This window comes from Phyllostomus hastatus, unplaced genomic scaffold (genome assembly GCF_019186645.2).
Source record: "Phyllostomus hastatus isolate PE091 unplaced genomic scaffold, TTU_PhHast_1.1 phas_contig_477, whole genome shotgun sequence".
Classification (NCBI taxonomy): domain Eukaryota; kingdom Metazoa; phylum Chordata; class Mammalia; order Chiroptera; family Phyllostomidae; genus Phyllostomus; species Phyllostomus hastatus.
The window spans coordinates 3,558,230-3,574,904 of NW_025333889.1; the positions used below are offsets into that span (position 1 = coordinate 3,558,230).

The window sequence follows — 16,675 nt, forward strand, 5'->3', positions numbered from 1 at the left end:
TATATATTGACGCAAAAGCCTTGCGAGTGGTCTGATCCCCAACACCCGTGCGTGGGAATCAGGCCTCGGGGCAACTTCCCGAAGGTGGGAGGGTGCGTGCGCAAAGGGGCCCCGCCCCCTGGCCGCCCGGGCACAGCCTCCAACGGCCAGCCTTGCGGAACTCGTTAGGGGCTGAACATCATGCACTTACGAACGGAATGTCTAAGAAGACCTCGACTATACAGAAAACATCTGATAAAATGCTGAGTGAAAAAGCTTACATGAAATTGCACAGGGGGTACGACGACACTGTGAAATGTTCTGAAAGAGAACTAAAACCTCCACAGGACAAAGCAGACTTGGAGAAGCGTCCCGAAGCATCAGCGGCGGCTGTCTCTGGGTAGCGGGACGCCTTCCATTCCTTCCACTCCTTCATGCAGTCGGAATTTTCTGTGATGCCCCGGAATCATTTTTAACGGGGAACTAATAAACAGGAGGGGTCGGAGGAGCACGCCGTGGAAACGGGAGCAGCCTCACAAGGTTCCACCTTGGGGGGCGTCTCACACCGCCAGGGACGGGGTGCTCCCGTCGGCCGGAGCCCCCAGTGAGTGAGAGGGAAGGGTGAGTCTCGGGGTGCTCCCCCCGAGACAGAAAGCACAGTGAAACCAGTTCCTCCTGCAAAGAGCAGGGTCCTCTTGCGACAGCACGTTTTAAAGTCTGGCCTGATTTGGGAGACTTTTAAGTATTTGCCAACTAATGAGCCGCACGATACAGAGAGGAAAACAAGGGAGAGCGGACTGGAGGCGCGCAGAGGAGCCCGGCGGACACAGAGGGGAAGGGAGCCTGGCCGGGCCCCCTTTCCCGGGTGAGCCGGGCCCCTGCCGCAGGCGTGGGCGGACGGGGGAGCAGCAAAGGTCAAAGGAGGGGACAGACTCTGGAACTGTCTGCAGCAGGTGCTGGTCACGGGGACCCAGAGGGGCCGGGAGCTGCCGCGAAGCAGACGTGGGGGTGCCCTCCCCCCATCTCCGTCCTCTCGGGTGAAGTCGGTCACACGTCCTGTCGGCAGGCCTGAGCGCAGCAGGGGGACGGAGACCGTCGCCGGGCAGGTCGAGTTGGGGAACAGAGCTGGGCATCGGCCCCCCGGAGTGTCGCCCTCCCAGAGGTCTGACGCCGCCTGCAGGGGCAGAGAGAGAACAGCGTGTGAAGAATGGAGCTCCCACTTTCGTTCTCGCGGCACAACTTATTCCAAATGCACCGGCAGTGGGCCGGTAGTGGGGACAGATGTACTGCCCAAAGCAGAGAGGACTGAAGTGGCCACGAGACCGTCTGGTGGGTTCTGGCCAGTCCGCCGGCGGGCACGGCAGGACCACAGCCGAACGGCCGCGGCTCACGCCGTCCGTCCAGGTGGAGACCCAGGGAATCTCCAGGTGCCTCACCTGCTCTGCGGTTTCTGCACAAGGAGAGGGACGGGCTGATGAGAGAGTTACGAAGTGCCGTTGATTATCCAAATGATGCTTGGTGATAAGTCCCAAAGGAACTCCAAGTTCCCTCGCTGAACTGGAATTTCAGTGCCGCAGATGCAAGAACCGATGGGTTATATGATGTGAGGGTTAGTCAATTTCCAGGGACCACTCCTCCCTGGGGACCCTTGGGTCCCGAGGATGCAGCTACGAGAAAACTGATGGCTTCACTCTCACCCTGGGTCTTACTTCCCCGCAACCTTAGTGCAGGAGAAAGACACACATGTGCAACCGTCTCCCGGTCTCACCCCACGTCACGGGGCCTGAGGCTGGGGCAGGGAAGATGATCCCAGAGGGGCCGATGGGTCAAGACCTGCCGCCAGGTGTCCGTTGCTGCCCTCCCGCCACTGGGGTCAGGCCCCACGCACCTGGGTTGGCCTTCTCCTCCCCTGCCCCTGCCCAAGGAGAGGTGGCTGTCACCCCTCTAGAGAGAGAGAAGGATCCAGGGGGGCGCAGGAAGAGTCGCATTTTAGCAGCGTGTAGCTGGTCGCCTAAAAAACCGCATGTTCAGTGAAGGTCTTAAGGACATGCCAGGTGGAGAACACCCCAAAAAGGAATGGATCTTATGTCCAGATGACAAAAGTGCACCCACAGACGGGACCGGCGCGGTTCACCATGTCTGCAGTCACCAGCGGCTGGGACTCAGGGGACATCTGTCTCCTGTCAGACAGATGTCTGGCATCTGTCTGACAGATGTCTGGCACGCTCCTCCCCCCGGCCTCGGTCTCTCACGGAGGGTCACCCGGAAATGACGGCCTTCTCCCGGCTCACTGTCACTCACTCATGAGTGAGTGAACTCTCCAGGTCCCAGTAAAAATGTATATTTAAGCAAAGGGCCAGCCGACCAGGAGCCAGTCTGTTTTCTCAGCTCACTCGGGGCCCACGCACTCGGAAAGGAAGGAGACGCGTGGAAGTGGGGGCCGTACGAGGTGTTTGAGTGCACCAGGTCTGTCCGGAAAAAGTCCGGCCATTGTCAACGTAACGAGAACAGTTTGCACGCCATCGATGTCACCCAGCAGCCAAGGAGAGTGGACCGGAATGCGCATGTGTGAACAATGACGACGTCACTATGCTCGTCAGCGGGGGCAGTAGACGCCATTGAGTGAGCCTGTGCACTGCATGGCCGTCCCATTCAAACTGGCTGAGCGAGTAGAGCAACGAATCTGCATCAGATTTTGCATTAATCTTGACCATTCCTCCACGGAAACTGTTCAGATGACTCAGAAGGCCGCAGCTGTGGCCAACTGGTGACTGGCAGTTTCATCATGACCATGTGCCTGCTCATGCATCATGTCCTGTGCAGAGTTTTTTTGTGAAACTTCAAGTCACCCAGGTGACTCAGCCCCCCTACAGCCCAGATGTGGTGCCCTGTGACTTCTGGCTTTTCCCAACACTACAATCACCTTTGAAAGGGAAGAGATTTCAGACCATCGATGAGATTCAGGAAAACACAACAGGGCCGTTGAGGGCAATTCCAACCGAGGATTGTGAAGAGTGTTTTAAACAGTGGGAGAGACGCTGGAAGAACTGTGCGAGGTCTCCAGGTGCCGACCTTGAAGGGGACTGAGGCATCCTTGTCCTGCGTACAATGTCTCTTGTGTCTTGTATCTTCTTCAACACACGTCTCTGTTTTTCCTATTACATGAGTGGGCACTTTCTGGAAAGACCTTGTACACACATCTCTTCGTGTATCTTTTCTGACTATGATACCACTATGATTTTTAAAAATCATTATCACTGTTTCATCTCTTCCTGATTTTTTAAAGTATTTGAGCTCATAACTTAAAACAAAATGGCAACTGTTCTAAAACTGAAATTACAATTTCCTGTAAGGTGAAATACTGTTTTCATGTACCGTGATGAAGGAGTTGAAGTACATTCTTCCTAAACATGCAAAGTTTGTTTTCTTGAGCAACTCGGGAGGCTACACCTGCCTTCCCAATGACAGAAAACATGCTGCAACCTCATCCTAACAAAGCCCCCCCACCCTCTGTGATCAGTGTGGGCTTGTCCGTGTGCCCTGTGATTGTCAGGGCTGAGGGAAGGCACCGAGGGCCTGGGTGTGTTGGAAGGAACCTGGTGACCTCAGTGTCCCTGCAACACAGTCACTCGGGGAAGAGAAATGCCACAGCGCACCTAATGCACAGCAGGACGCGGTGCCTGAGCCTCAGCCCGGGTCTGGCAGGGGCCTCTCAGCGCTTAGTAGGCCCTCAGCAGGAGGGAGGGAGGGAGAGAAGGTTTTCATCCCTTAATGTGTTTTCATTCCTTGCAATTCACTTTCTCAAAAGAAAAAAAAAATCTACTCAAAGGGAATGGCTGTTGTTTTCCCCCTGGCTCTTTGTGTCCCTAATGACGTTTTCAGCTTCGGCTTCAGAATCTGGACAGGTAATGGGAAAACATCATTAAAGCAAATGGCAAGGTGGGGGAGCCAACCCTTGGGTTCAAGTTCGCCACTTAATTGAATTCCATTTTTATTGTGCAAATGAGCTGTTGCCGAAACCCTGGAACGCTTGACTGAAACATGTCTGGTCATCAAACGGGATCGATACACGTGTGCCGTCAGCGACACAAGCAGGCGAGCACGCATTTGCCCTGTCCCGCAGCAAAAAGCATCCACGGTGTGTCTTGAGAACGAGGTACGTTTTTCAGGCACTAATGGGTAAAGACAGCAGGGACACAGAGTTAAGGACAAAAGAAAAAGGAAGCCTCTGGACAGTGTGACCTTGATTCAGTTATTGCCGACACAGCTGCACGGGTTGCCAGCGCTTTTAGAACAGCCAGAGGGAGGCGGGACCTCCGGCCGGCTGTGGCGGGGCCCCTGGGCTGGGAGCGAGGTTGGTGCGGAAGGTCATGTGACCAGGGGCGTGGCTTCCTCTTGCTCCTCCCTACAACCCCGTAGTGGTCACGTGTTTTACACCACACGTCATTTCCAATCTGATAATACGTGAACATAGAAGACCCGAGGATAATATTGCAATTTTGAAATCAGTCTGAAAATATGTACATTTTCAGAGCAAAAAAAAAAAAGAAAATCCATTGGAACAACTCACCTTGTGGGACAAGATTTCTCTCCATCGCAGCCCACGAGTTTCATTTGATTTTATTGGCGATCTCCTTCAGAAGACACTTGAGATCGTTGAGCTGGGGAGGGGAGAAAGAACTGGTCTTAAGATCGATGTGTCAACTTTGAAACGTAAATGATCGCACTCCAGCTGTCCCGTGAAACACAAATGTTCTCGTGCACCAGACAGAGACTGTGGTGCGTGCGGGACGGAACAGAATGAGTGACGGCACGTGTCGCCCCTGTCCCTGCTTCCCTTGGAATCACAGCACGAGCAGGGGACCATCCCCATCAATCGGCATTAGCTTCACTCAAATGCACATCACTAGTGAATCCTACGTAGAAATAATAGATTTTCACAACACAGAGAAATACTATTTAGAAATGATGTTCCGGGTGACGAATACCAATACAAATTAGGAGATACAATACAATAAAGTTGTGCTTTGACATAAGGATAATGCTAATGAAAGTAATATGTAATATTAATAAATCAAGTTTTTGCCAAGTGTCTCCCCTCCCCACAAAACAGCGTATGTGGTAGAGAAATGCAGGTAAAAGGCCTGACAAAATTATTTTTGACACACGCGTGTTTCACAAGTTTATTTCACAAGATGCACGAAGCGCGTTCAGAATCACACGCCCCGGCTGTACGTTTGATCCAAGCTGCAGACGCAACACAGTTTCTGCGCCTTGGTTTCTAACTAACTGGCTGTGTCCCTCACTCAGGAAAAAAGCTGTGCTTCCCTTGGGCTCCTTTTCAGCAATAACCTCTTCCCTTAACTTCCTTTTTTTAAAGAACAAAAGGAAGCCCCCGGGGATGGGAGCCCGCCTGCAATAAGCAAGGCGCAGTGAGTGCAGTGCCCCCTGCAGACGGAAGGTGGGCTGTGCATGCCTTCGGTTTCTGGGCGCGGGCAGCGCTCTGCGCTAACTCCTGGGACAGCGGCTCCGATGCGCTGCTTAAAGTAGGAGTGAGATTCCAAGAGCTTGCTCACGAAACAAGAGATGGCCCCTACATTTTCTCCGGATGGAAAGTCTATTTTTGTTGCTCAGGAGAGGAGGCATAGAGGACAGAGGGGGGAACAAACAGGGGGAGGAGCAGGGAGCAGGACGAGGAGGGGGAGAGGTAGGGAAACCCCATGGGTGACCCCCCAGGCTCTGTGCTGTGAACTTGGGGTCTTCCCTGGGACCCGCCCAACGTCTCCCCAGACCTACAGGACGATGGTGGCGGTGGGCTTCTCGCGCCGACCAGCAAAGGGGCTGAGCTCCCCAGCCAGGGACGTGCGAAGGAGACCGGACCTGCAGACACTCTCGGAGGTCCCCAGAGACCCCGGCTTGCACACGTATGTATGGAGACAGCCTTCGGTATGATTCCATGATGCGTGACCCCCTCAGCCCCCATCTGCCATGACCCCCACTGTTCAGGCCCACTGTCCCCACTGACAGTGTCCCCTGCCCGGACCGTTACTGGTTGGGAGGTCACCCCTGGTCCTAGGAGTCAGTGCCCCAGGCTCCCGACGGCCTCTGCACATGCCCAGCAGGCACCCAGGCGGCCCGAGGCTCCAGCCTGCTCCTCTCTGCCCGTCCGCGGCGGTCTCCGTCTTGACCATCCTCTGCACGCCCGGGGCAGGGCAGCACCGGAGCGCGGCTCCCACAGTGTCAGCCCAGCCCTCAGTCTTACTTCCCATGAGCTCCTGGCAGGGCCACCCCGGGGAGCCCAGGAGGGACACGACACACTGAAACAGAGCCTGTTTTCTCTTCAAACACAACACCCGGACGAACACGTCCCCAGCTCCTGGGTCCCCCGACCAGACGACCTGGAAGGCCTGGGGACACGCAGAGGAACCCGCTACCGCACCCAACCCTGCACAGTTCAGCCTGCACATGCTCCTCCCCCGAACCGCTGAACAGGGGGCCCTCCCGAAATCCAGGGGCCACGTCTGCCGTGACTGCACCGGGCCCGATGCCCGGCCCGTGCTATGACATAACACATAAATGTTATGTGTTACGTGGTCCAGGCCCAGAAGCAGCAGACAGTACGAGCATGTGTTTCAATGTAAATGTATAATGTGGAAAGGTGACTATATCACGTAAGGTTTTCCATACCTTACATATCAGCCTGTGTCTCACAGAAATCGTCTTAGCACGTGGTCCCCTATTGCTCCTTTCCTACTATTTCTTAATAGTCTGCAGACTGTTTCTGATCTTCAAACATGTCCGGCGTTTTTCCCTTCCCTCCCGCCGCTAGGATCACGAGCTGCGTCCGGCGTGACCGTGACCGAGAGTGTGCGGCACTCGACCCCACGAACACAGGGGTCTTCCCGGCCCCGCAGCTGGGAATCAGCAAGAGGACCACCGCAGGACGGGAGCGGCCGGGACAAGACTCACTGCGGCGGGGTGGCGTGTCCCCAAAGGGGCTGCCACCACGCCCTCTCTCCCCGTAGGCACGTGCTGCTCCCCCCACCCCCCACCGGGCCCCGGGCTGGCCGGGGACCGCTCTGTTCAGCAGACCCTGGAGGAAGGGACGTCGTGCGGGGTTCAGGTCTGCTCGCCCTATACCTAATGCTCAGTGCATGCTCATGTATCTGTGTTCATGCGCCTGCCACGCCCTGCAGTGTAATAGGTGCCAGATCCCAGTGGCCTCAAAGCCAAGCACAGTGGCTCCCAGACCCCCAAACCATGCCCCGGGCCTCTCTGGGTGCTCCCGTGATGGCCAGCATCTTCCACCTGCCTCTGCAGCCGCGAGACAGGGGGGCCGTCCCGGGTCAGAGAGAAAAGACTTTGGAGATCGTAGAAACGGGACTTCAGGACTATGCCCACTGGGCTGACTGATCACCCCGGAAACAGTTCCGCCCTGGCACCCAGGCCCTGCCCTGTGAACGGAGAAAGCTGGATACGGTCAGCGTCATGTCTGCTTTTTAATAATGAACTTCTTTCATTTTAGACCGTAACCACGGGCTTCCAGTTGAAAGCTCTAAGATAATAGAGATGAAAATATTATTTCTTAAACTATAAACAAAACTGTACCTTTGTATCCAGCTGTCTAAACCGATGCCTCATTCTTCAAGGGGGGGGGGGAGGGCGTGGAGAGAGAGAGAGAGAGAGAGGGAAAACGAAAACTATTAAACTCCATTTTCCAGTCTTTAAAAAAACAAAACACAGATCATTTTCACGTCCAACTAACTCAACATCTGCTGCATTTACCTGCCGTAGTTTCTTCCAATCCCCCACAGAATCCCACTCTCGCCCGGGTTAGAGGTACAGCAGGCAGCAGCCACTGTGCTGAGGGGGTGGTGGGAGGGGCCCCGCAAGGCCCGTCCCTCCCTCCGGACACCAGGGTCTCAGAGTCCAGAAGGGGAGGAAGCTTGGGGCGTCTGCTTCGTCACTCGGAGGGAAAGAGCACGAGCCCCCCGCTGGCTGTGCGGTGGCTGTGCCGAAGCTCACCGGCGGGTCCGCGGTGCCTCTGTCTACTCCTTCCTGTTTGAGTGAATTCTGAGGTGTCCGGAGCTCTCGCATCTGGGGCCCTGCCCAGTACCAGTGTCGCCCCGCACGGTAAGAAGGGCAGGCTCCCAGGGGCCCGGCATAAACGTCACGTGGTGCCACCTGTGCACTTGGGGGCCCACATAGTCCTACGTGATGCTCATGAACAGCTCCACGGACCGGTAAAGGACGTTCTGGACAGTCTCAGGGACAGTCTCAGGGACAGTGTGACACGTCGACCAAACGGCTTTTCCATCTTCTGACGCCCCTCCCTCTCGTCACAGAGACACACACGGGTGGCCCCTGCCAGGGGAGGCCCACTGCCCGTCCCCTGAGGGACTTCCCGGGATCTGCCTCTGCAACCGCGGCAGGGGGACCTGCACTGCGGTCACCTGGCCCCGAGGCCCTGCCCTGCAGGCTCCAAACACCGCTGCCTCCCCGGGGAGCCTTGAAGGATGGTGCGGAACTGACCGCAGGCTGGCGGCTGCGCCCTGCCCGATGGGCGGGCCCACGTTCACTGCCCGAGCTCCGGCTCCCCACCCTGACCCCTCCCCACAGACCCACAGAGCTCTCCCGGCCCCGCCGGCCGCAACACGGGGGGCGCCTCGCAGAGCGGAAACCAGGGGCTGACATACTCCTCTGAGGCGTCGCTGGCCTTCGTGTTGACCTTGACCAGGTAGTTTTCCTTCATGACGCCTTCCCACGCCAGAGTCTCGTTGTCCTCGTTCGTGAAACCTTGAGAAACGAGACAGAGAAAGACACACACGTTGTTCGCATGTCGTTTCGCACGCCCCTGACTCCTGAAGCCACACCCACTGTGCACCTGGCGATTCCGGGGCCGGGAGAATCCCATCGGTCCAGCGCGGGCTGGTCTGACTGCTTCTGCTCACGGGTGACGGCAGCAGAAAGACGGGACACTAAGGGACGTGCTGGTAGCATCAGCAGGGGATGAAACGGGAACATGGTCTTCATTCTACCCCCAGAGGCCCGGAGCCCGCCTCTGTGTTTTGCGACTCAGCACAACCACGTCACTAGTGACTGTGGTTCTCGTTTCACGGTGCTCCTCTCCCGTCGTGACCGCATAACCCTGCTGCCCTGACCGTGCCGTCGAAGGACTGCACACGGGTTGCCCACCCTGGACCTGACGGGGCAGCGACTTCGGCACAGGAGGCCTGCCATCGCCCCCCACCCCCGAGATGGAGTGTCTGGGCGCGGACCTCCGGGAAAATCCTGTCTCCTCTTTTCCTCCAGGGGTGCCTGGGCTGTGCTGCACAGGGGGCCTGGGGCGCATACCAGCAAGGGGCTCCTTCAGCTCCCTGCGGCCCCTCGCCTTTCGGGGGCCCAGCAGGTGAGAGAACGGAGCGACAGCTCACCTGGGTTTCAGACCAGGGACGGCCATCCTCACGTGTCCCTGCAGGTGTCCCCTCGGACCAAATGCATCTAGTTTTCACTTAGGGATTTGTCCTGGACACGGTAGAGCTCAGGGAAAGTTAGACCATCTTCCCGGATTTCGGAAGAAGTGATTGGCCGTCAAAGACAGCCAAAAAGTAGGGGACAGGTTCAAAGCCAATCCTATTATAGCAGGCACGGATTTATTTCTTTTCTTTATTTTTCCCATTTTTCAAATTTTTTCAGATGTACTTTTAAATGGTGGTTATTCACTTTAGAAAATAACTCCTAACCAAATGCCTTTCTGGTGTATTTTCCCTGGCAGTGCCGTTTCCGATGTCTCTTCCGGTCGTTGAAATGCACGCACAGACCCAGGCGGAGCGCGGCAGGGGCCAGGCCATCCTGGGCCCAGATGGCAGCGAGCAGGAACGGCAAACGAACGAGGAAAACCACCCCCCTTAGTCGAGGAAATGCCGGTGGAAGGGACGACGTAGCACTTCCACCAGCCAAACAGGAAAGCAGGAGGTTCTGCCGTAACAACAGCTAGCTCCTGCGTCGGCAACGATGCAGGCGAACAGGCTTGCCGTGTGCTGGGAAACCTGTCACCCGTCACAGCCACGGGGGACGGTGACCGCAGGGGGCCAGACAAGATCAGAAGATGTAAACGTACACGTTCTCTTGGTCTACAGTCGTCTCTTCTGGAAACAGCTCGGAGGATGTGCTCAAAAATTAACGCGTAGAACTGTGTATCATAGTACTACATGATAACAAAGGGGCTGAAAACTCTACACATTTAACCACAAGAGGATGATAAAATTAACTGTGGTACATTGAGATGCTGGAATATTCCAGTTAAAAACTGTCACGCAGATTGGTATTCGTGGACTTGGAAAATGGTTGTGATGTATTACTAGTTAAATGAACAAATCCGATTATGAATGTGCGCGCACAGCTCAAATTATTACACAGCCGCACGGGAACCAGAGAGTAAGTGCCAGCGTGTGGGCATTTATCTGTGGGTGGTGGTTACGTTTGCCTGTGCTCTTTTTCATTCGTGCTTTCTTGTATTTTTCCAATGTTCTATTGATAAATATGAATTCCTTTCTCGTCTTTTATAAAAATAGAATTACTGGGCAGCATCCTTTTTTTTGTTGCCTGAGGGCGTCACCAACCACAGAAGCCTGGACCCTATCTTTTCTGAAAGTTATTTGAAAACCCTTGCATCTCTCTCCAGAGAAAAGAGATTTCCAGCTTAAATTCCCCATCACCGGAGGCAAACGCGAAGTGAAGTCAGGGCGTGGGTCGCCGGGGGAGGCTGTGGCGACCACGGTGCTGCAGCTTCTGCAACGAGAGTCTCCCAGGAGGACCCTGCGCGGTGCGCGGCTGGTCTGTGGTGAGTCCTGGCCCCAGGTTCCCCGCTCCTGCCACCACCGCCGCCGGGGGAGCGGGCAAGGAGCCCATCCTCCGGTGGTCTCCCAACCCTCCGCGATTCCTTCCTGAGAGTGAGGGCCCGTGAGGAGGGCAGATGTCCAGAGCTCACGGGTCTGTCTCTCCACCTGTAAGATCTCAGCCGGCCCGGGGCGGGAAGGAGACAGACGCAGGCTCACAGGCTCACAGGCTCGGTGGGTCACTTCCTGTGACTTCCTGTCGGCTTCCTCCAGCTGAGGCACCCACCCATTTGCTGGCCAAATGGTGACGGGTTTGTTTCCATCTTTCTGTTCCCATTGCGCTTAGCCATGAAGTCTTGAGGAAACGGGATGCACGTTGTCCTGCCTTTCCCGCCGCAGCAGAGCCCAGAGGACTGGCTTGTCTTCACAGAGTATCCAGGCTCCGCTGACCCTGGACTGCGCACGCGCCTCTCTGGAGAGCTGGCCTTCCCCGCACGCAGCCCCCGGCTGCCCACCCCCACCCGGAGTCCCACCGCGGAGAGACGGTCACCACCTCCCTCGGCTGCTCATCCTTCTCCCTGATAGGCTGCTTGTGGGGCTTCGTCTTCAATTTACATGGAGTTCCATCTTCCTCCCTGCACCTTTTCACTGTGTTTGTGTTTTCTCTGCAATGATTCAGGACAACAACAACAACAACAACAACAATAATAATACAGAACCTGTTGTCAGAGTCTCTGGTTGGCAATTCACATCCTTAAATTTGCTTTGCGTTCACCTCCAAATCTGAAGGCCTCGGTGGCCCCCTGCGCCTCCCCCCGGGTCTCGTAGACACTCGTCCTCGTGACGTGGCTTCGGGACAGCAGCCAGAGCCACGTCTGGGGTCCGTCCTCACGTGCCTCTGGCCTTCGGGCACCGTCCTGCAGTACGGATTCCAGACCCGCACTTCCCAGACCCACACTTCCCATCCCCGCCTCTGACATACAGACAGACTGTCCACTCTCTCAGCCTGAAACCACTCCCCTTGCCCTCTGCGGTGCGACGGTGGGCAAAAAGAGGGTCACAACTGTCCTCACAACTCATCCAAACTGTCACAACACCTCTCTTCATCAGGAAAGGCAGGGACATAGCTGTGACGTCTAATGGCGTCCCAAAGGGGACACTTATGTCTCGAAGTGACGCTGTTGGAAGAGGCGACGACAAGGAGTCTTGAACCCGTGACGTGAGGCTGGGCGTCGCCGGCACATTTGCATCCGGAAAGCCCGGCTCCGGGGCGTCGAGGTCCCGGGACAGCACGCAAGTGGGTGGTGACCAGTAAGGAAGGTCATGTTCGTGAGCGTCTTGCCTCCCTTTCTAGGTAGTTAAGGAACTCCACACACACAAAATACAATGATGTTTCTTATCACGTTAAATTTTTCTTAATTGTTTAGGTTAGTAAAATCCATCTTTTGCTTCCTGAATCATCTCAATGTGTGGGCTCCACTGACGCGACGGGAATGATCCTCCCAGTGTGAAACGTGAACCCCCGCAGGGCGGCCGGGGGCCCTCTCACTGGCTACGACACAGAGAAGCCCAGAGGGAGACGCCCGCCCGCCCCCGGTGGCCCCGGGGCCACCCAGCACCTGAGAGCAGCGGGCACAAGGCCCCAGCATAGCAGAAGACCCCCACCTCGCCCTGCAAAACCCACATGGAGACGGGCACAGCGCGCCCGTAAACCCCCAGTGAGCTGTGCCGGGTTCTGCCCGGGTCACCTCTTCCCGAACCGCCCTCCACACCTGCAGGGGCCGGCAGAGGCAGCGCCGCTGAGCATGGTTGGCCGGAACGTGAGTGCCTCACACGAGATGGACAGCCATGTGAACACGCCACCTAAAACGTCACATGGTGTGCGTGAGTGTGCTGTTGTTACGTTACCGAACTACTACAGGCTTATGAGTTTGTAGTAAAAGACTGTTATGTAGTAAAAATGAGGTGTTATGTGTGCCAGACCCTGTACTTTTCCCCCTGTAACAGAGACTTTTTTTTTATCATTAGTTCTCCAGTGGGAGGATCACATTTCCAGACCCTCCCCCAAACTCCAAAGTGACTGCTCCTCGCCAAGGCAGGAGAAGGGGCGTCAGCATCTGCGGGGCGTCACGTTGATCTGGGGCGTCTTGGCTCACTTCCGGTCGAGGGAGACAAGCCCATTCAGCAGAGGGGTGCACTATTGTGATGTGCACTTCGGGACTTGTGTCACCGTTTCTTGCACTCTCGTGTCTTCTGTCTATGTTTTCCCTTCCCCTGGGATTTAGGGCGACACCCTGTGACATGGTGGGCTGGGGACAGGAGGCGGGGGGACTGAGTGGAGCTCGCACCTGGCTGTGGGACACGGCCCAGGGCCTTTCATCAGTCCCCCTGCAGCCCACGGCTCCAGGGACGCCTCTCCTCTCACCTGAGGGCCCCGACTTCCTCCTCCTCCTGACCACCCCCACTCTGCGGCCCCTCCCAGCCTGTGCCCCTTTCTTTGCCTGGCTGACTTCCAGCTCATCCTCTGGGTCTCAAGTTAAATAGCCCCTTCTTCCAGGAAGTCCTCCCTGATTCACTCTAGCCTGGGGCTTAGGCGTCCACAGTGTAGCTCTCCTGGTGCCCTACACGTTCCGTGAAATGAGTGCTTCCCACACTTCTCAGTTCAAGCTCTTTCGTTTTTGGTGATGAGACTAAGCGAATAACCCACACGCATCAAGGCACCCCTTTCTGTCCCAGATTGCTAAAGGTCACCTTCTGGAAGCACGCTGGCGCCTCTCCCTCACACCCGCCCCTATCACAGACGCGGCTCAGGGAGCAAGGGCTCGGCAAAGGCGCTTTTCCAAGGGGGGAAAACATAGCGGATCTTCCGGTTCCTCGTGACATGCATCCGCTGTGGGGGACTGGCAAAGGGGACTCCGCTCAGAACGGAGAAGCACGAAGGGGTTATTTTTTAAAGGTCTGCCTTCACTCTCCCAAGTTCGGGGAGGCTCCGACAGGCGCAGCCAACGGGGTCGGCTGAGTCCTCGGGGTCAGCCTACGTGTGGGGGATCCTATCTTCAATCGTCCGAGGCGCCACAGGTCATTCTGGACCGCTCAGAACGGGCTGGGCAGCGAAGCGCTTCCACTTCCGGCGCGTCGAGTCCAGTGACTGTGGCAGGTGAGCGCGTGGGAAGGAAGACCCTGGCGGGCGGCCCCCCGGCACAGCCCCCACGAGCTGGGAGCGGCGGGGGGGGCGGCCAGAGACGAGCTCGCTCTCCCTGGACCGGCCAGTGCCCGGTGCGGAGGCCCTCCCAGGGGACCCGTGCATCCAGCCATCTGGGCGGGCCCGTGATGTCCCCTGACCAATAGAATGCAGCAGAAATGATGTCATGGGACTAGGCAGCCACGGCTTGATGCGGGAACCCAGCCCCCATGCAGGGAGCGTGAGCTGGGGCACGGGGAGGCTCCCCGCACACACGCGAGTGCACGTGGCCATCAGGCCCAGCCAGCCCACGGCCCACCTGCCCAGTGACAGGTGCAGTGGGCGGCTGAGACCAGCCCTCCCAGCTGAGCCCTCACCTGGGCGAACCCGCAGGACCATGAGCAGAGAGGTGCTGGCTGTTTCAGGCCGCTGGGCTTTGGGGTGGTTTGCCAAACAATCACCTACGACCCGTCTGCTGGGAGGCCCAACGCGGCCCTTCTCTGCTTCCCCCACAGGGGGCGAGAACGCAGACCCTGCGGGCGCCGGGGCCGGGGCCAGCCCGAACCGCTGGTTGATATCCTCCGGCAGTACGCCGGCCCCTTTCTGACTTCAGTGGCCCCAGAGGGTGACCAGCAGCCCCTGGCGGTGATGGGGTCCTGGGATGCCGGACTTACAGTCTCACAATCGGGACAGTCCCTGGTGACCTGGGACGTGTTGGTCCCCTACCTGGTGTCGGGGGTGCAGAACGTTTACTACTAAGACGGGAAGCTCTGAGCGAATGGGCCCCTGTGGGTCACCTGAGGCCCTCTCACTTCTGCCCTGACGCGCCCCTTCCTGGATTAAAACAATGTCCACTAAAATATATTATGACTCAATGAGTATAAAGACAAAATATATTCCAACATGTTTTCTGTGGACTAGCAGTTCATTAGTTTCTCCTGATTTTTAAGAGAACGTGGAAGATTTTCATGGGCCCTGAGCACGTGGTTCTTGGCGCTGCGCCCGATGGGGCAGTGGCCCTGCCGCTGCCCCCCCCCACACCTCCCCCCCACCCCGAGATGCATCGCCTGGCCCAACTCGGAGGTCAGAGGGCCGGGAGAATGGGCCGGCCCCATCTCTCCCTTTGTCTCCCGACCTCCAATGCATAAAAAGAGCCCTCTCCTCCTTTTGTGTCAACATGGCTGACACGTGTCTGCAGACGGGGAGACGAGTCCGGCTTTGCAGCTCTGGGATCAGGTATGGAGAGGACCCAGCCCCATATGGCCAGGAGAGCTGGACAGGTGCTCCCTGCAGCCCAAGGAGTCAGGGGCCAGGCTGCAACCAGGAGTCCGAGGGTGTGAGACCCTGGCCCCCGGAGCAGGGCAAAGGAAAGGGGCCTGGGGGGAGACCCGCCCACAGCCCCGAAGGGGGTCGGAGCTGAGGAGCTGGATGACCACACGAGAGAGAGGATAGACTGGACTGCCGACACAATGACCGCTGCCTTCCAGAAGGAGGTGGGTCCCCCACAGGGAGCGTGGGCTGAACGGGCCCCTGGAGACCAGAGGCTCGGGGGAGCAGCCTCCAGAGAAAGCACTGCCCACGGGGGTCTGTGGTGACAGGCCAGCCTGGCAACCGCTGAAGGGCCCCCCAGCTCCCACGCATCACCCCGTGCCAGGCCAGAGGGCACGGAGCCAGCCTCGGGCAGGGCCCCCGTCTCTCCGAAGGACTGCCTGCTCCTTGCCCTCCACCCTCCCTGGTGGAGGGTCAGCAACAGCAGTGCTGGGTGGGCGAGAGGGAGCCACAAAGACAGGGGCAAGCCAACGGCCCCCCTTCCTGACACCTCCCCCAGCTGAGAGGAGGCGAGCCCTCGGGGGGAGCCCCCCCCGCCCCCGACTGGCAATGCGTAGGCCGGTGAACACACTGGGCTGCGCCTTCTAATGTCTAAGGTGACACTGGTTTACCGAGTCAAGTCATTGCCGGCTTTCGAATTCCATCGGGGCGACCGGAAAAGGCGAGCGCCCTTGCCGGGGTGAAGGCCAAGGTCTCCCGGAGAATAAACTTCGGAGCGGCCCAGGGCGGCCGACGCAAAGCCACGTGTGACAACATCCCGTAAGTCACGCTCAATCAACGTCCTATTCACATCATTGTGTCCGTGCGTCCGTCCCGCAGTTACCCCACCAAACAGGCCCCCGTGGGACGAACCCCGGGTCTCCCTCTCCTCCTCCTCTTGAGGACCGTATTTTGCCGTGTACACTGCGCACCCACATTTTCGACCCAAACTTTCAGGGGGAAAAAAATCTCTCGTTTTAATTGTTTAACTGCAATTATTAATTTATTTATATCTAGAAATGAAGCCAATGATAGAATCCCAGGATATTGTTTTGCATACGGATATCATTCATTCACTGCTTTCTAGAGCTACGCTTTTAACGCATAAGCATAAATAACAGAATTAAAAGCATTTATATCGATATGGAATCAGTAGTAACCACGTGTAATGCGCACTCTTATTTTTCCCTTAAAAGTTTGGGCAAAAACGTGCTCATTACACACGGCAAAATACGGTGATTAATTCTTCCGCTGGCCCGGTGCCCAAGCTTTAGGGACAGACAGACAGACTGACGTGGGCAGTCGGCAGCTGAGCGAGCCCGCCCCCTGCAATTCGCCCCGGCCTCCCACCCCCGCGCAGGCGCAGGCG

At 57.1% G+C, this 16,675-nt stretch overlaps 1 protein-coding gene across 1 annotated transcript in view; it reads right to left on the reverse strand.

Moving 5' to 3' along the window:
- Nucleotides 1-4,589: 4,589 nt before the first annotated feature.
- The window catches only part of TRPM8 (transient receptor potential cation channel subfamily M member 8), a 54,464-nt gene continuing 42,378 nt past the window's right edge, over nucleotides 4,590-16,675 (reverse strand). The window contains exons 22-24 of the mRNA XM_045845727.1: nucleotides 8,676-8,775; nucleotides 7,588-7,621; nucleotides 4,590-4,640 (exon numbers count right to left, since the gene is read on the reverse strand). Coding sequence (XP_045701683.1) covers nucleotides 4,590-4,640; nucleotides 7,588-7,621; nucleotides 8,676-8,775 — 185 coding nt within the window. The remainder of the gene's footprint in view (nucleotides 4,641-7,587; nucleotides 7,622-8,675; nucleotides 8,776-16,675) is intronic.